Source organism: Bos indicus, chromosome 19 (genome assembly GCF_029378745.1).
Source record: "Bos indicus isolate NIAB-ARS_2022 breed Sahiwal x Tharparkar chromosome 19, NIAB-ARS_B.indTharparkar_mat_pri_1.0, whole genome shotgun sequence".
Lineage (NCBI taxonomy): Eukaryota > Metazoa > Chordata > Mammalia > Artiodactyla > Bovidae > Bos > Bos indicus.
Genome location: NC_091778.1, coordinates 50,798,703 through 50,817,299, shown reverse-complemented (window position 1 = coordinate 50,817,299; position 18,597 = coordinate 50,798,703). Strand labels below are relative to the sequence as shown.

Sequence of the window (18,597 nt, the reverse complement as noted above, 5' to 3'; positions counted from 1 at the left end):
TGCTGCTGCTAAGTCGTTTCAGTCGTGTCCGACTCTGTGTGACCACATAGACAGCAGCCCACCAGGCTTCCCCGTCCCTGGGATTCTCCAGGCAAGAACACTGGAATGGGTTGCCATTTCCTTCTCCAATGCATGAAAGTGAAAAGTCAAAGTGAAGTTGCTCAGTCGTGTCCGACTCTTCGCGACCCCATGGACTGCAGCCCACCAGGCTCCTCCATCCATGGGATTTTCCAGGCAAGAGTACTGGAGTGGGGTGCCATAGCCTTCTCTGTTAAAGTCAGGCACCTGACTCCAAATGATCCTGGCAAAGGATGCAAAACATGATTTCCCTGTTATGAGATTGAAAGGGAAGAACCAGGAAGAAGGGAGGAGCAGAGGGGAGACAGGCTGTGAACGCTGCCCTCCTGCAGCCCCTCTGAGAACTGGAGTCAGTGGTGCTTCCCAAGGGACCCCAGTGTCACTCCACCAGCCACCGTGCCTGAGATGCTGCTCCTCCTGTCCAAGCAGGCCTCTTGCTCTTCCCATAGTGCCTATTCAACCAGTGCCACTTCTGGGCATCCCCCAGTGCTCCAGTATGGTGCCCAGCTTTGGGGTTCATGCCTTGGGGCTGACCCTCACCTGTGCCACCACTTCTTTGGCTACACAAGGAAATATATACAACTGTGTACACAGCTCTCACTCCCGCCAGGTCCCCCCTAGACACTCACGGCTGCCCTCTCACAACCCTTGTTAAGGACAAATTATTCACTGGACACTTGTTAGAAAGTGCAAGAGAGACTTTATTCAAGACTCTGGCAAATGTGGGAAGAAACTGACTTCAGCTCCCAGTATAACAGAGACAGAGTGAAGAGTTACAGCCCAAGGCCAGGTGAAGATGCAAATGCAAATTTACTAAGAGGAACTTGGTTAGCTTCAAGGGTGGGGGATTCTTGCCTGGGACGGGACTCAGCAGGCCCAGGATGAGGCCTGGAGGAGAAGAGGAGCCAGGGAACCAGGCCTGAGTTTGCTCTGCCCACCCCCAATGTCCCTGTCCCCTCAAGTGGAGGTTGGGGTCTAGAAACAGTTTCAGTTCAGTTCAGTCCAGTTGCTCAGTCATGTCCGACTCTTTGAGAACCCATGAACTGCAGCACGCCAGGCCTCCCTGTCCATCACCAACTCCCGGAGTTTACCCAAACTCATGTCCATTGAGTCGGTGATGCCATCCAACCATCTCATCCTCTGTCATCCCCTTCTCCTCCTGCCCCCAATCCCTCCCAGCATCAGAGTCTTTTCCAATGAGTCAACTCTTTGCATGAGGTGGCCAAAGTACTGGAGTTTCAGCTTTAGCATCAGTCCTTCCAATGAACACCCAGGACTGATCTCCTTTAGGATGGACTGGTTGGATCTCCTTGCAGTCCAAGGGACTCTCAAGAGTCTTCTCCAACACCACAGTTCAAAAGCATCAATTCTTTGGTGCTCAACTTTCTTTATAGGAACCCTCCAAGGAGAGGACCCACTGTGGTCGACAGATCCAAAGCTGGAGACCGACGCCACATCTAATGTGCCAAGACTCAGAAGGTGAGTCTCCTCCCAAGTGTGTCGCTTTGCACTTCAGGCTCTGGTTTTCTTTCCCTCCGTCCCAGGCCCGCCTTTCTCTCTCTGCCTCTCACTAGCCTCTGCTCCGACGTTCTGGGCAGTTGTGAGCTGCTGTCTTCCCGCCCCCTCTCCACTGCCACGTTCCCTGTCCGCCTCCCTTTCCACGCCTCCACAGAATTTCTAACCCTGAGCCCCACGCCCCGCCCGGACCAACCACAGCCCAAAACAGATCTGCTGATCAGGCTGTGTACATCATACAATGTGCTTCTGTGCTGTGGGCCTGCTTCTAAAGGTGACAAGTACAACGCTTTATCTCTTCTTTCTTGAAATAAAAATCCAAATGACAAAATTAATTGCCCTTCATGGACTGTGCCCTGCTGGAATCTCTCTACCTGTGGCCCCGAGAGGAAGGGTTTCTTGGAGGAAGCTGAGCCCCTGCAGACAGAGGCTCTCAAATAATACGCAGGGGGATAGTTTCCTGGAGGTCACACCTGAAACTTCCACATCCCAGAGGGTGGCCCAGGAACCTCCCCTGCTCAAAGCCCAATAGCCAAGTAGAAACCGACGTTCCCTCCAACCCACCCCCCCACCAGGCCAGTTTTTCCTGCTTGTCCTGTTTGGGGACTCCAGCCAGAAACCCAATAAGCAGAGGGGAGGGGGCGAGGAGGGGAGGCAAACAAGAGATCCCAGACTGTGCACGGTGCTGGGAGAAGGTGGGGGCAGGGCACATAAGAGCCTGATGGCGCAGCATTAAGCCCCTGAACACTTGCTCACCTGGTCTCAGGACCTTGCTCACGGCACCTCTTCAGGGTCCTGTGCAGGAGGTACCTACCCCCACCTTTGGAAGCTGGGTGCCCCTGGGCTCACCTCCTTGGGTGGTCTCTTCCCCTATACTTCTCCCCCATATCTCCCCACAGCTCCTCTTCTCCCCAGCTCCAGCTGCTTCCTCTGTTGAAGACTCTGAGGTCACCTCTCTCATGTCACATCCAAAGAAGAGCCCTCCATTCAATCCTGAAACCTCAGGCTTCCTGTTCAGTAAGAGGCCGTGTTATTCTAAATGCTCAGGCCAAATCGCAGTGTCAACTCCGCTTGGCTCTTTCTCACAAATCCCACATCCTTCCTTGATTTCTTCCTGCTCTTAGTTTACAATGTATTCCAAACCCAGCACTCCCCTCACACACTCCCATCACTGCCAAAGAATTGATGCTTTCAAACTGTGATGCTGGAGAAGACTCTTGAGAGTCCCTTGGACTATAAGGAGATCAAACCAGTCAATCCCAAAGGAAATCAACCCTGAATATTCATTGGAAGGACTGATGCTGAAGCTGAAGCTCCAATCCTTTGGCCACCTGATGTGAAGAACTGATTCATTAGAAAAGACCCTGATGCTGGGAAAGATTGAGGGCAAGAGGAGAAGGGGATGACAGAGGATGAGATGGTTGGATGGCATCACCGACTCAATGGACATGAATTTGAGCAAACTCCAGGAGATGGTGAAGGACAGGGAAGCCTGGCGTGCTCCTTCATAGGGTTGCAAAGAGTCGGATACAACTTAAGCGACTGAATAGCAACATCACACAGCACCACCACCCTGCCTCCCGCTGGTCTAAACTACCTCACCAGGGCCTGGATTAAGGTAAATAGTCTCCCAACCTCTCCTGCTGTCTTCCAGGTTATGACATTCTTCTCTCATCTCACTTAGAATGAAATCCAAAGCTTCAGGATACTCATAACCTGGTTGTCCCCTCTATTCTCACTGCTCTGCAGATACTTTGGGCTCTGACTCTCCTCAGACAAGCACCCATGCCTCAGGGCCTTTGCACGTCCCATCAATCTGTTAGAAAGCTCTTCCCACAGGCATGTGCATGGCCCATCCCACTTAATTTACACCAAAGCTCATCTTACTTGTCTATCATCTGCCTCCTTATAAGAACTGAAGCTCCCAGGGCTCATGGAACAACTTTTCCTCTTGTTTTCCCAGGCCCTGGGGTGATGGCCAGCACATTGGAGATGCTCAGTAACATGAGTTATGGATAAATTAGTGAATGGTCAGGGCCACAGTGTGGGGGTGCTCTGGAGCCTGTGTCCTGCCCGGAGGGATGTGTTCTGAGCCCCCACTCAGCCCTTGCCCATGCCCAACTATACAGACCACCTGGCTGCTTTCTCTGCCCTTGTATGAGCAGCCCCACCTGCCTTCTTCACAGACCCTCTTTTCTTCCATTCAAACCCTGCTTCTACCTCCTGGCCAAGCTCACCTGATTGTCCTCCACATCACTGCTGTGTCTGGGGTTGGGGGGAGTCTGGAGCAGCTTTGCCAAGGGGCTAGTGTTAAGACAAGTTCAGAGTAGAATTGCATGAACTGGCACCCTTTTCCAAAGGGGGAGGTCTTCCCTGCTGTACCTGGCTCCTAGACACCTGCTGGGTGATTGAGGGGCGGTATTGACCAGGCAGCAGCAAAGTTCCTCATGGGTCCAGCCTTCACTGGGCTTCACTGGGCTTTCCTGGTAGCTTAGCTGGTAAAGAATCCACCTGCAATGCAGGAGAAACCGGTTCAATTCCTGGATCAGGAAGTTCCCTTGGCGAAGGGATAGGCTACCCACTCCAGTACTTCCCTGATGGCTCAGAAAGTAAAGAATCCACCTGCAATGCGGGAGACCTAGGTTCAATCCCTGGGTTGGGAAGATACCCTGGAGGTGGGCATGGCAACCCACTCCAGTATTCCTGCCTGGAAAAATCCCCGTGGACAGAGGAGCCTGGTGGGCTACAGTCCATGGGGTCTCAAAGAGTCGGACACGACTGAGTGACTAAGCACAAGCACAGCACTGATGGAAACGGGCCTCCCGCCATGGGACTGACTGCCTCAGGTGTTCTGTGCGCCCCCTGCCCACTCCTTGCCCCGGTGACTTGCTGTGTTCATCAAGCCGAAAGCAGCGGCCCCATGCACAAAGAGGTATGAGTCCTGGCTGGCAAATGCCAAGAGGGTGCTTCTGCCAGCCTGTGCCTGAGAGTGATGAGTCCTGCAGCTCCGAGGACACTGTGCGCTACTTAGGCCACTGACACCGGCTGTGGTGCTTCTGCACAAACGGCATGTTGTGAACACCTCATTACTGTCCAATGGGTTCTCACCCCTCACCGCACCCCAAGATTTCAAGTTCCTGGAGCCTGTTGGCGAGTTCGTGTTTTTCCTCCTGTGCCGGCCGTACTTCCGGGAGGAATACTGTATGGCCCTCGGGGAAGGGGGTTACAATGAAGAGAAAGGAATTTGTGTTTTTATAGCCAGACATCCACCTTGCAACAGGTCCTGTGTGTGTTAATGATCTTGCCTGTCAGGGACCTTGATCCCCCAGAGCCCTAAGGCACTAAGTAACTCACACAGAATTCCATGCACGGCTGCTGACCACACCCCAGTGGTCGGGTGCCTCTGTTAAACCCACTTCTAATTCCAGGCTCGGGGCATTTTGCTAAAGCCAGGTGTTGGAGTCCAAAGCCTTTCCTGATGAAGCTCATTGCAAGAGAAACAGACAACACAAACCAATAAACCGCAAAACAGCCAGACACAGCTAAGATCTGTAGCACAGAAAGAACGCAGGGGGCCTCCCCGGCCTTTGAGTGAGACTGAGCTGGGGTTTGCTCTTTCCTCTGCTGCCACCCAGCGCCCCCAAAGAGAGGCTGACCAGAAACCACACCAGTTTCCTTTAGCCTCAGCTCAACAATTTTGGGGAGGGCAAGTAACCCTTTGAGAATCTTCTTAAATGTGGGGAAATCACACAGGAAAATGCACATGCCCAAGTTTTTGAAAACACTTGTAGGGGTATGCCAAGGATGCTAGATAAAGAACTCCCTTTTCAGAATTTAAATTTGAAATCAGGAGTGCTGTTTGTACTCTATGGCCATCAAATCCTTGATTTCCTGAGGTCCAGGTGTGAAGAGCAAAACATTGCAACTGAAGGCACCTGGAATCAGGATGTGTTCAGAGGGTTACAAAGCAGCCTGGACTGGGACCACAACAGAAATCCAAGAACAGATCCCTGATTCTATAAAAACATACTTGATGTATTGGAGAGACTTGAAATCCACGGGAGAAAGGGCAGATGACTTTACAGCGTCGGGATAAGTTTTTGCTAGTTCGGCTTTAATTGAAGAAAGTAGGGAAAACCACTAGACCATTCAGGTATGACCTAAATCAAATCCCTTATGATTATACAGTGGAAGTGAGAAATAGATTCAAGGGCCTAGATCTGATAGGTAGAGTGCCTGATGAACTATGGAATGAGGTTCGTGACATTGTACAGGAGACAGGGATCAAGACCATCCCCATGGAAAAGAAATGCAAAAAAGCAAAATGGCTGTCTGGGGAGGCCTTACAAATAGCTGTGAAAGGAAGAGAAGCAAAAAGCAAAGGAGAAAAGGAAAGATATAAACATCTGAATGCAGAGTTCCAAAGAATAGCAAGAAGAGATAAGAAAGCCGTCCTCAGCGATCAGTGCAAAGAAATAGAGGAAAACAACAGAATGGGAAAGACTAGAGATCTCTTCAAGAAAATTAGAGATACCAAAGGAACATTTCATGCAAAGATGGGCTCGATAAAGGACAGAAATCAAGAATACACAGAAGAACTGTACAAAAAAGATCTTCATGACCCAGATAATCACGATGATATGATCACTCATCTAGAGCCAGACATCTTGGAATGTGAAGTCAAGTGGGCCTTAGAAAGCATCACTGCGAACAAAGCTAGTGGAGGTGATGGAATTCCAGTTGAGCTCTTTCAAATCCTGAAAGATGATGCTGTGAAAGTGCTGCACTCAATATGCCAGCAAATTTGGATAACTCAGCAGTGGCCACAGGACTGGAAAAGGTCAGTTTTCATTCCAGTCCCAAAGAAAGGCAATGCCAAAGAATGCTCAAACTACCGCACAATTGCACTCATCTCACATGCTAGTAAAGTAATGCTCAAAATTCTCCAAGCCAGGCCTCAGCAATATGTGAACCGTGAACTTCCTGATGTTCAAGCTGGTTTTAGAAAAGGCAGAGGAACCAGAGATCAAATTGCCAACATCCGCTGGATCATGGAAAAAGCAAGAGAGTTCCAGAAAAACATCTATTTCTGCTTTATTGACTATGCCAAAGCCTTTGACTGCGTGGATCACAATAAACTGTGGAAAATTCCGAAAGAGATGGGAATACCAGACCACGTGACCTGCCTCTTGAGAAATCTGTATGCAGGTCAGGAAGCAACAGTTAGAACTGGACATGGAACAACAGACTGGTTCCAAATAGGAAAAGGAGTACGTCAAAGCTGTATATTGTCACCCTGCTTATTTAACTTATATGCAGAGTACATCATGAGAAACGCTGGACTGGAAGAAACACAAGCTGGAATCAAGATTGCCGGGAGAAATATCAATAACCTCAGATATGCAGATGACACCACCCTTAGGGCAAAAAGTGAAGAGGAACTCAAAAGCCTCTTGATGAAAGTGAAAGTGGAGAGTGAAAAAGTTGGCTTAAAGCTCAACATTCAGAAAACGAAGATTATGACATCCGGTCCCATCAGTTCATGGGAAATAGATGGGGAAACAGTGGAAACAGTGTCAGACTTTACTTTTTTGGGCTCCAAAATCACTGCAGATGGTGACTGCAGCCATGAAATTAAAAGATGCTTACTCCCTGGAAGGAAAGTTATGTCCAACCTAGACAGCATATTCAAAAGCAGAGACATTACTTTGCCAACAAAGGTCCATCTAGTTAAGGCTATGGTTTTTCCTGTGGTCATGTATGGATGTGAGAGTTGGACTGTGAAGAAAGCTGAGCACCGAAGAATTGATGCTTTTGAACTGTGGTGTTGGAGAAGACTCTTGAGAGTCCCTTGGACTGCAAGGAGATCCAACCAGTCCATTCTGAAGGAGATCAGCCCTGGGTGTTCTTTGGAAGGAATGATGCTGAAGCTGAAACTCCAGTACTTTGGCCACCTCATGCGAAGAGTTGACTGATTGGAAAAGACTCTGATGCTGGGAGGGATTGGGGGCAGGAGGAGAAGGGGACGACAGAGGAAGAGATGGCTGGATGGCATCACTGACTCGATGGACATGAGTCTGAGTGAACTCCGGGAGTTGGTGATGGACAGGGAGGCCTGGCCTGCTGTGATTTATGGGGTCGCGGAGTCGGACACGACTGAGCGACTGAACTGAACTGAGTTCGGCTTTTCCTCCTTAACAAACTAACCCAAATCTTAGTGGCTTAATGCAGTCATTTATTTGCTCACGATTCTGTGGGTAGACAATTGGGGCTTGCTCAACAGGACAGTGATTTTGCTGACTTCTTCTGAGCTCACCTGAGCATCTTAGCAATTGGCACGTTCCCTTTTTCTCATCAGTAAAGTGCCAGGATTGACTGACTGCACTACACTCTCCCATTTTTTTCATCTTGCTAGTGTCACTCATGGCATACCATATTCTGTATCTTATACCAGTTTTGCTATTTGTGAAGTTGTTTGTGATCAGCTTTGAAGCATCACCTGATTCTATGCCCTATGCCTAACTTTGTGAGTAGATGTAATGCTTGCCATATGACCTTTCTATAAATTGCAAAGTATGTATTTTAAAAACTTTTTATGACACAGCAGTAATTCTAATTCATGGCAGAAAATTTGGGAAATATGGAAAAACATAAGATAAAAAAATGCAGATGACACCACCCTTACGGCAGAAAGTGAAGAGGAACTAAAAAGCCTTTTGATGAAAGTAAGAGAATGAAAAAGAATGAAAAAGTTGGCTTAAAGTTCAACATTCAGAAAACTAAGATCATGGCATCTGGTCTCATCAGTTCATGGGAAATAGATGGGGAAACAGTGGAAATAGTGTCAGACTTCATTTTGGGGGGCTCCAAAATCACTGCAGATGGTGGTTGCAGCCATGAAATTAAAAGACGCTTACTCCTTGGAAGGGAAGTTATGACCAACCTAGATAGCATATTCAAAAGCAGAGACATTACTTTGTCCACAAAGGTCCATCTAGTCAAGGCTGTGGTTTTTCCTGTGGTCATGTACGGATGTGAGAGTTGGACTGTGAAGAAGGCTGAGCACCGAAGAATGCTTTTGAACTGTGGTGTTGGAGAAGACTCTTGAGAGTCCCTTGGACTGCAAGGAGATCCAACCAGTCCATCCTAAAGGAGATCAGTCCTGGGTGTTCATTGGAAGGACTGATGCTGAAGCTGAAACTCCAATACTTTGGCCACCTCATGTGAAGAGCTGACTCACTGGAAAAGACCCTGATGCTGGGAGGGATTGGGGGCAGGAGGAGAAGGGGACGACAGAGGATGAGATGGCTGGATGGCATCACTGACTCGATGGACATGAGTTTGGGTAAACTCCAGGAGTTAGGGATGGACAGGGAGGCCTGGTGAGCTGCAATTCATGGGATCACAAAGAGTCGGACACGACTGAGCGACTGAACTGAAGATAAAAAACATTTTTAAGCCCATAATCCCTGCAGCCCAAAACAGTATTTCTTCCTGGTATTTTTTTCTATATGTACTTTTTCTGCATTTTTCAAAATTTGTACAATGAACATGCTGTCACATTTGTAATCAGAAAACAAACATTCGCAGTTACAATAGGGATCTATCATGCTCTTTGGCCAGAGAGAGAAAATGAGAAAATAAACAGCAGGACAGGACTCCCCACTGTTACTGCTGCAAAGGCCCTGACACTGGGACTTGATTGTTTTCAGGAGCTGAAGTACTTCGTGGATCTCTTCCGCGCCACATATTCTTTACTCAGCATTCCAGGCTGCCTGAGCTCTTGGCAGATTAAAAACAAACTCAGTCGACCTCTGGATGGCTTTTGAAGTATCTGCTGAGAAATGCCAAAAGTGACGTTCACTCATTAATGTTATCTAATACCCAGCTCCTCCTTCCATTGTCCCCGATTCTCAAAAATATCTTTTTACAATTTGTTAGAAACAGTATCCAAAGAACCACAGCGTCCTCTAACGTCTGTAAAGTTTCTACTTTGTCTTTTCTTCCCAGGGCCCGTTCAATTGAGCGCGGTAAGGCCGCTGTCAAGCGCACACCAATCCCCAGAAGCGGAGCGCCGGCCAGACCCCATACCTCGGATGCAAGCTTCTGCCTCCACTGGGAGCATCGCCAAAGTGAGTGGGCTTCGGCGGTTACCATGGAGATTCTGGCTTGCGGCCCTGGTTGGCTGAGACGCCTCCGACACCGCCCCCCGTGCTCAGCTCCGGGAGAGAGGAAAGCAGAAGCGGAGATTTCACAGGGACTTCTGGGAAAGGGAAGTCCCTGAGAACGGAAACGGAAGCGGCTTGGCCCGGTGCGTTCTGGGAGTTGCAGTTCAGTTGTCTGGGGCTCTTGTGCCCTCAGGCCAAGCGGTCTGGGAGCGTCGCGCGAGTAGCCACAGACGCCGGAAGGCTCCCTGGAGCTTGGTTTCACGAAAGGTCGGTGCGGCCCAAGGCCCTGCTGTCACGCCTCCACTCTGACCGGGAGCAGCGGCCATTCGGCGTTGGGGCTTGGCGGGGAGCTGGACCCCAGGTCTCTCAGAAGCCGCGGAGCCCCAGGGCACCCGCTCGGCTTGGGAAGAGCAGAGGTGGAAAGGGAAAGGAAAGCCAAGTGCTTAAAAGGAGATCTGAACGGACCCAGAATTTCCTGGTTGTGACAGCAGCCTTGGTGCAGTGGGCCAGATTTTAGTCTCAGGACTGCAACCTGCAACCCCTAGACGGTGAGCCTTTGCCAAAATATTTGCTTGGAAACCCCAAAGTTGACTTGAAGCAGTTGTTTTTTTGGAGGCCTTGTGAAGGACTTGCATTTATCTTTACACTATAATCTACACCTTTCCAAGATTTCTTAACACTTGCTGAAAATTGAGTATGCAAATCTTTAATTAAGGAAGCAAAGTAACTTGCACAATTTAAGTGACTATTCATTTGGGTTTCTCAGAGGTTTGTATTTGTTAAAAAAAAAAAAAAGAGAGAGAGAGAGAAAGGAACAATTCTCTAGTGCCTTACCTCTCTTGATACCAGAACATCTCTTATGTTTATGATCGGTGAAAATGCTCTTGTCTCTAGTTAATGATTCCACCCAAATGTTAACTGTGATCTTAGATCACCTTGTCATACTGCCCTTCCATTTTCAACCAGTTTGATAACACCTCCTCAGACTCTGTATCTTCTCTAGTATGGTATCTTGTCTTTTCTGTTGACTGGAGGTCAGTCTTTGACCTTCAACACAGACTTTTTGGGAAATTCAGGTTATATCCTTTTAAAAACTAATAATGCTTGAAACATTTCACAATGTTTAAGTAATGACAGTTTTTATTTTGTTGCATATTTTCTTTTCCAATTAGCAGAATTCTCAGTTTCTGAAATTAGTCTCAGCCCAGGAAAGAATTGTGGATATCTAAGGAGAAGGCAATGACACCCCACTCCAGTACTCTCGCCTGGAAAATCCCATGGACGGAGGAGCCTGGTAGGCTGCAGTCATGGGGTCGCTGGGAGTCGACTTCACTTTCACTTTTCTCTTTCATGCATTGGAGGAAATGGCAAACCACTCCAGTGTTCTTGCCTGGAGAATCCCAGGGACAGGGGAGCCTGGTGGGCTGCCATCTATGGGGTCGCACAGAGTCGGACACGACTGAAGCGACTTAGCAGCGGCAGCAGCAGGAGATATTGATGTCTTGAGAGGCACTTATTCAGAGAGGGATAAATCTGTATGTGCAACTTAGGGGTGAATGTTTAGGAATGTAATCTCAAAAATGTTGTGCAAGGGGCTCTCCTTAATGCCTTAAATTCTGTTCTATTCAGATTTAGACCTTCCTCAGTTATCCCTTGGTACATTGCTTTTTCAGGTGCTGTTTTTACATGCCTTACTGGCTTCTCTCCAGGTGCTGTCACTCTGACGGCATCATTCTTGTGCATTTTCTAATACTGTTACGCATCCCCTTCATTGTTTGTTTTTTGAAGAGGTACCTGTCCATTCTCTCATTTAAGCTCCGATCAGTCTCCAGATACTGCGGTAGTATAGTGGACAAAGCCTAAGTTCTATATCTGACCATCTCATTAATAACTTCTGTATCTTTAGGTTAATCACATAACCTCTCTAGTTCTAAACTTGCTTATCTTTAAATGAGAAGGTTAAAGTTCTACATCTTTAAAACATTTTTTTTCAGCTTTCAGAGTCTTTGCCTATTGAGCCAGCTTCTTTCCTACCACTTCTGCCTCTATTTCTCTCTACTGCACTGGCTTATTATTTTCCCAGATTTCAAGACTGTAAACATGCATTCTAATTTTAGTAAGGTTATTTTTTTTTAAATCCTGAGTGCAGTTCCCAGCACAGAAAATGTTTTTATAAATTTTTTATTCCCCTCAGATATGAAGACCAGAGCAGATACCAAAGAGATCAGTAGAATATACTTTTGAGTAAGCAGCAACATTTTTGTCATCATTGAAAGGCTCAGAGTTGTGTCCAAAGAATATTTATTTGAAGGAATCTGTGAATTTGAGGCCAAGATAGAAAAGCGAAAAGAGAACTCTATAGGCAAAATTTCAACAACAAAAAAATCTTTTGCCCAAACCAGTGGTTTTTAGCCAATAATAGTTGCCCATGAAAACTATCTTGTGAGGAAAATGGGCATACTTTTAATGAATTTGAGAGAAGTTTTGATCTAAGATCTAAACTTATCCCAAAACATATTATTTGTTCAGAAGAGAAACTACATATACTTGATCCAATTGGGAAAAATGTCAAATGGAATTTATCTCCAGTTAAAAGTCAAAGAACTTCTAAAAAGAAAGCATAATTGTAGTGACTTTGGAAAAAAATTTCAGTGACCGTTCAAACTTTTTTTTTATCAAGAATTCATATTGGTGAAAAACCTCGTAAGTGTGAAGACTGTGGAAAAGCATTTATCCAGAATTCATGTCTTACTGAATATCAGAGAACTTATACTGGAGAAAAACCCTGTAAATTTGTAGGAAAGCATTCACTGTAAATTCATCTGTTCAGCATCAGAGAATTCACACTGGGGAGAAACCTTATGTATGTAATGAATATAGGAAAACCTTCAGTGACTACTCATCCTTTATTCAACATCAAAGAAGTCACAGTGGGGAGAAACCCTATGAATGCCTTGATTGTGGGAAGTCCTTCACTGATATCTCATCTCTTACACAACATCAGAAAATTTACATGGAAGTGAAACCCTGTAAGTGTAGTGATTGTGGGAAGGCATTCAGATGAAGTGCACACCTTACCCAACACCAGAGAATTCATACTGGGGAAAAGCTTTATAAATGTAATGAATGTGGAAAAGCATTCAGTGCCCACTCAGTGTTTACACAACACCAAAGGATTCACACTGGAGAAAACCCCCATACATGCAGTGAATGTGGGAAGGACTTCCCTGAAAACTCATCCCTTACTGAAGATCACTGAATTCATACTGGAGAGAAACCTTATGAACACAGCAAATGTGGTAAAGCATTTAGCCAGAGCACTCATCTTACTCAACATCAGACTTCATACTGGAGAGAAACCCTTTAAATGTGAGACGTGGAAAAGCATTTGGTAACAGTTCAATCCTGATCAGACATCAGCAGCTTCACACATTAGTCATCTTAATGATACTGTTTCGTGGACTACTCTATCCTTTCATGATCCACTCTTAACATTTTGGTCATATGTCTCTTACCCATGCCACCCACTCTTCTGCTTACAATTAGAATCTAGGAATGTTGTACTCCTGGGATAAAGTGAAACACTGGGTAATATTTTAAGTTTCCCATACTGACACTGTTTTGTTAGGTGCATAGAGATTTAGACTATTTTCTTGGAGAATTAGCCCATTTATCATTATTTAATGCCCCTTCTTATCCCTTGCCTGGAAAATCCCATGGACAGAGTAGCCTGATAGGCTGCAGTCCACGGGGTCAGAGTCGGACATGACTGAGCAACTTTACTTTCACTTTCTTTCTTATCCCTTAGTATCTTCCCTGAAGTCTGCTTTGTCTGAAATTTATAAAAGGTAAGTCGGCTTGCTTTTGGTTAGTGTTAGCATGGCATGTCTTTCTCCACCTCTGTACTTTTACCACGTTTGTTAGTTTTCTGTGCTTTGTATTTGTTGTTTCTATCTTCCTTCTTCTGCCATCTCTGGTTTTAACTGAGCGTTTTACGATTCCATTTCTCTCTTGTAGTACATTAACTATATGTTTTTTAAACAGTTTAGTCGTTACCTTAGAGCTTGCAGTATACATTTTTAAATTAAGTGCACATTTAAAGAAGGCGATGGCACCCCACTCCAGTACTCTTGCCTGGAAAATCCCATGGACAGAGGAGCCTGGTAGGCTGCAGTCCATGGGGTTGCTGAGGGTCGGACACAACTGAGCAACATCACTTTCACTTTTCACTTTCATGCATTGGGGAAGGAAATGGCAACCCACTCCAGTGTTCTTGCCTGGAGAATCCCAGGGACGGGGGAGCCTGGTGGGCTGCCGTCTATGGGGTCGCACGGAGTCGGACACGACTGAAGCGACTTAGCAGCACCAACAGCACATTTAAATAAAAAGATCCTGCTGCACACGTAGCACAGGTAACTTACATCAGAGTATTCCCACCCTTTGTGGTATTGCCGTCATTTATTTCACTTATACATATGCTATGATCACCCAGTATGTTGTCATTATTATTGTTTTTAATAAACAATTATCTTTGAGAATAAGAAAATATTTTTTTATCCTTCTAAAATTTCTCACTGGTGCTATTCATGTCTTGATGTAGATCTAAGTTTCTGAACTAAATAAATTTTCTTCTGCTAGAAGAACTTTTTTTTTGGCCATGCCACGCAACATGTGGGATCTTAGTTCCCTGACCAAGCATTGAACCTGTACCCTCTTCTGTGGAAGCACAGAGCCTTAACCACTGGACCACCGGGGAAGTGTCTGGCAGTTTTATTCTTATATAAATATCCCTTTGAACTGGTTTTAACATCTGATTGGTTCCCTTATTAATTGTAAGTTGAATAGAATCTTTGATATGCATACTTTGCATTTACACGCCATGATCTTACCTTAGAAAGAAAAACCTGTTGAAATTCACATAACAAAATTAACCATTTTAAAGTGATTCAGTAGAAAATAGTACATTCACAATGTTATACAATCACCACATGGATCTAGTTCTATAACATTTTTATCACCCCAAACTAAAACCCCTTATCCATTAAATAGTAACTTTCATTCCCTCCTTCCCCACCCCAGCAAAGCACCAGTCTGCTTTTTTTCTCTTGGCTTCACCAGTTCTGGGTATTTCATGTAATGGAATCATACCATATATGATCTTTCCTATCTGACTTATTTTCACTTGGCACATTTCAAGGTTCCTCCTCACCACAGTATATATCGGCATTCCTAACATGGTTCTTTTCTAGCATTTACTGTAAGTGTGGTCAAGGATCGGTTCTCAAAGCGTAGTGCATGGGTCAGCAGCATCTGCATCACCTGAGAACGTATTAGAAATTAAAATTCACTGGAACTGTAAGATTAAATTTCACAGAAACTCTGGGGGTGGGGCCAGCAATCCATGTTGGAACACGCCTTACAGGTGATTCGCAGGTGTGCTAAGTGAGAAACCCCTTAGTCAAAACACAATTAAGATACAGCCTGTCACCAACCCCAAATCAGGAAGAATCCAGGGGGAAAAGCCAACCAGTTGCAATGTACAAAATGTCTTCTCATTGCTTAAAAACAGGATTAGAGAGGTAACATGATTTTGAAAGAAAAAAGGTAATTATCTGTGGCTTTTTGTTATGAACAGTAAAAGAATTGAAAAAAGAAATGATCTTTTAAAGTATGAGTTTTATTCTCCAGGTTTTCTTAAATACCACAAATTAGTGCTTTTATTGCAGCTATATCCAGAAGCTGAAAACAATTTAAAATATGTTCTTTTATCATACATTTAACACTTGTAAGAGACAGAATGGAACGGTATGAATTTTAGAGATGAGTTTTTCGATTCAATAAAAAGCATATGGAAATTGAATTACAGAAATAATGACTGAAAGCATAAATCATATAGAAATAAAAGGGTGAAAGGTGTTTCATTAAAAAGTCCCTTGTTACCTCTCTTGCTGGTTAGTAACCTAATGAAAGCAGTAAGGCAAGTATTCTCTGTATTAAAACCAAGTGGTTCTATCCTTTCCATGCAGCTTTAGGTCAGAAAGGGCGGGGGCGGGGGGGGGGGGGGGCAGGATTTTAGGTTCTAAACATCCCAAATATTTTACTGCCTTAGGCTAATGGATCTTTTTAACACTAAGAAATTGGTAGTAATTCTTGTTTGCTTGGACAGAAAAAACAAAAAAATGGATGAGCAGTTAACCAAATCAAGTGGGATTTAGTCACTGGGGCACACTTAAAGTGGCCCCAAATGAGAACACACAAAAAGCTTAGTCTGAAGGTATGTTAAAATAAAAGCAAAGGAGAGGAGCACTTGAGATCTTTATAGCAACATATTTGGCCAAATAGTCAAGGTTTGGCACGTACGAGGGGAATGAGTCCCTAGAAAGATGAAGTTAGTGAAAAGATATTCAAATTAGTTCCAATTCAGTTTACAAACTAACAATACAAAATGATTTTATTTTCCATCCTTGCCATTGAAAAGAAAATTAAAAACCATATTCTTAGTGCTAATGTTTCTGAGCTTGGCATATTTTTGGTTAGTTTTTAAAGATGTGTTGTGTGCTGTGCTTAAGTCGCTCAGTCATCCAACTCTGTCCGTGGGGATTCTCCAGGCAATACTACTGGAGTGGGTTGCCATGCCCTCCAGGGGATCTTCCCAACCCAGGTCTCCCACATTGCAGGCAGATTCTTTACCATCTAAGCTATATGTGATAACAAATGTTATTAATGTGGCCAATACATTAAATTTCTAAAGAATAAAATTAGATTGATATTGTTATTATTCACTGATGACTCAACAAAAATAATAGAGATTCTACAATTGTTCCCAGCCCTGGGATCATGAAATAGAATAATTTAGTGACCATTAAATGGAAAATGGAATTATGAAAACTGTTGTTTCCAGAATGTCTTTCCCCTCCCCTCTTCACTTGTATTAAGAAAAAAAAGACCTTTTACTTTCTTTAGATACATTTTAAATAACCTAACCTTTTCCATTTTCTCTGAAATCAAATTTTAAAACTTCTAAAATTTGCTCATAGTAAGTGATCTCAGATGTTTCTTTTGACAATAAAACTACTTCTGTTTAATAATAGTTTTTTAAAAACTGTCAAGACTATCTCATTTGCCAAGAGGGTGCCCTGAAGTCTTTTGGGGTCATTTTTAATGCATTTTAGCTTGTTACCTAGTGTGCATATAATGGAATTCTCTCCTATGAGGAGAGAATGAAATTGGAGCACTGATGAGGTAATTAGACATGGTTAAAGCCACAAGGAGTTAGAAAAATGACTGTGTATTAAACTTAGTCAATACAGTTAGTTCAACAACTGGCCAAGTCAGGGAAAGGGAAAATACTGCGATTCAAACAGCCTGACTCAAAAAAATAAAAAAAGAGTCTATAGCCTACCAGATAGCTCTGTACACAATCTAGAGACTTTCTGCCACAATACTAAAATACAGATTCTTCACAAATCACAACTTTATCCCAAATGTTCTTACAGGTTCTATGTTGCTTTTAAATTCTACTAAATAATCAATAGCTTTACAACAAAATTTATTTTATTTTAAAAAACACATTTAAATCACTATCCCACAAAATGTTTAGAAACACGGTAACCATGGAAAGTAAACGTGCATAGACTGCTTTTATTATAATAATTACGGTTGTTAGCTGAATGAAAACAAATTGTAGCTAAAAAGGTTTCAAATGACAGAAAAATGTATTTAGGTAAGTTATAACAATTTTTTGAGTACTCAGATGATGAAATGTATTGTGTATTTCTGCACCAAATGCAAAGTTAACAATGAAATTAAGGTACTAAAAGGTCAAAAGGGGCCTCAAACATATTCACTATCTTTTAAATTTTAGACAAAAGAGCTGAGAATAGAAAAGAAAAAAAAAAAGAAAAACCAACATATACACCATAAAAGTCTTTCTTTTTTAATGACTTCCAATTTTAACTCTTTTCTAAAAGCATTAAGGGCATGGAGACCCTTATTGTAGATTATGTATCATCTCCTCTTTGGCTATGAGGTGTGTGGTTTTGTTTACTAAAGACATCAATGAGTTCAGTTTCTGAGACCAGTCATTTAATAAATTATTTGGATCCTTGGGTCTCTGGAAGTTGATAATTCCTGCCAACCTGTCTACTTTAGCAAAGATGGTCTTATTGACTACTAGATTTGAGAGAAAAGCCTCTGACTCCTGCAAGAGAGAAAGACAAGTTGGTTTAAGACATGATAATTTAGATAATAAAATTTAAGGAAAGCATTTTCTAATTATCTTCACTCAAGAATATGCAGGGCTAAAATTCATTATTAATAGTTAGAAATTGATTTCCTGCAATAATGTACTTACCTTACTGAGAATCTAGGGCTCAGTCTGAATCTCCCCACAAACTTAATACTGTGGGTACTGTTCAAGAGCCTTTGTCAACAGCAACTTGGTCTACCTTCTACAATGTTTCCCAACAAAAGCAGTATTATACAGTTTGTTTCCAGAAATACTGGTTAGAATATATGCTCTGCCACTTGCTAACTAGGTAGCCAAAGAAAGGCACTTTACTTCTAAGGCCTCTGGCGGCCTTGTCCAGAAACGAGAAGAGTTAATGAACTAACCAAGGATCAAGCCCTCTAACCCAAACTATTCCAAGATTCTTCGTTTGCAGTTAAACTGTCAGGATACCTCCTGTTGACTATACACTTTGCCTAACTCCTATCTCTTTGGTGGTGTATATTTTACCAACATGAAACTCAGACCTGAATACAATATTCCCCTAACATGTCCTAGCAACTTTCCAGGGGAACTGCAGTCAAGTCTCCCTCATATGGTTTATTTCTA

At 43.9% G+C, this 18,597-nt stretch overlaps 1 protein-coding gene across 2 annotated transcripts in view; it reads right to left on the bottom strand.

Moving 5' to 3' along the window:
* Positions 1-9,024: 9,024 nt before the first annotated feature.
* Positions 9,025-18,597, bottom strand: part of PSMD12 (proteasome 26S subunit, non-ATPase 12) — a 28,763-nt gene continuing 19,190 nt past the window's right edge. The window contains exons 11-12 of one of the 2 annotated variants that reach the window (XM_019981654.2): positions 9,685-17,961; positions 9,025-9,430 (exon numbers count right to left, since the gene is read on the bottom strand). In XM_019981654.2, coding sequence (XP_019837213.1) covers positions 17,752-17,961 — 210 coding nt within the window. In that variant the 3' untranslated portion in view covers positions 9,025-9,430; positions 9,685-17,751. The remainder of the gene's footprint in view (positions 9,431-9,684; positions 17,962-18,597) is intronic. The other variant, XM_070773830.1, reaches the window with a different exon arrangement.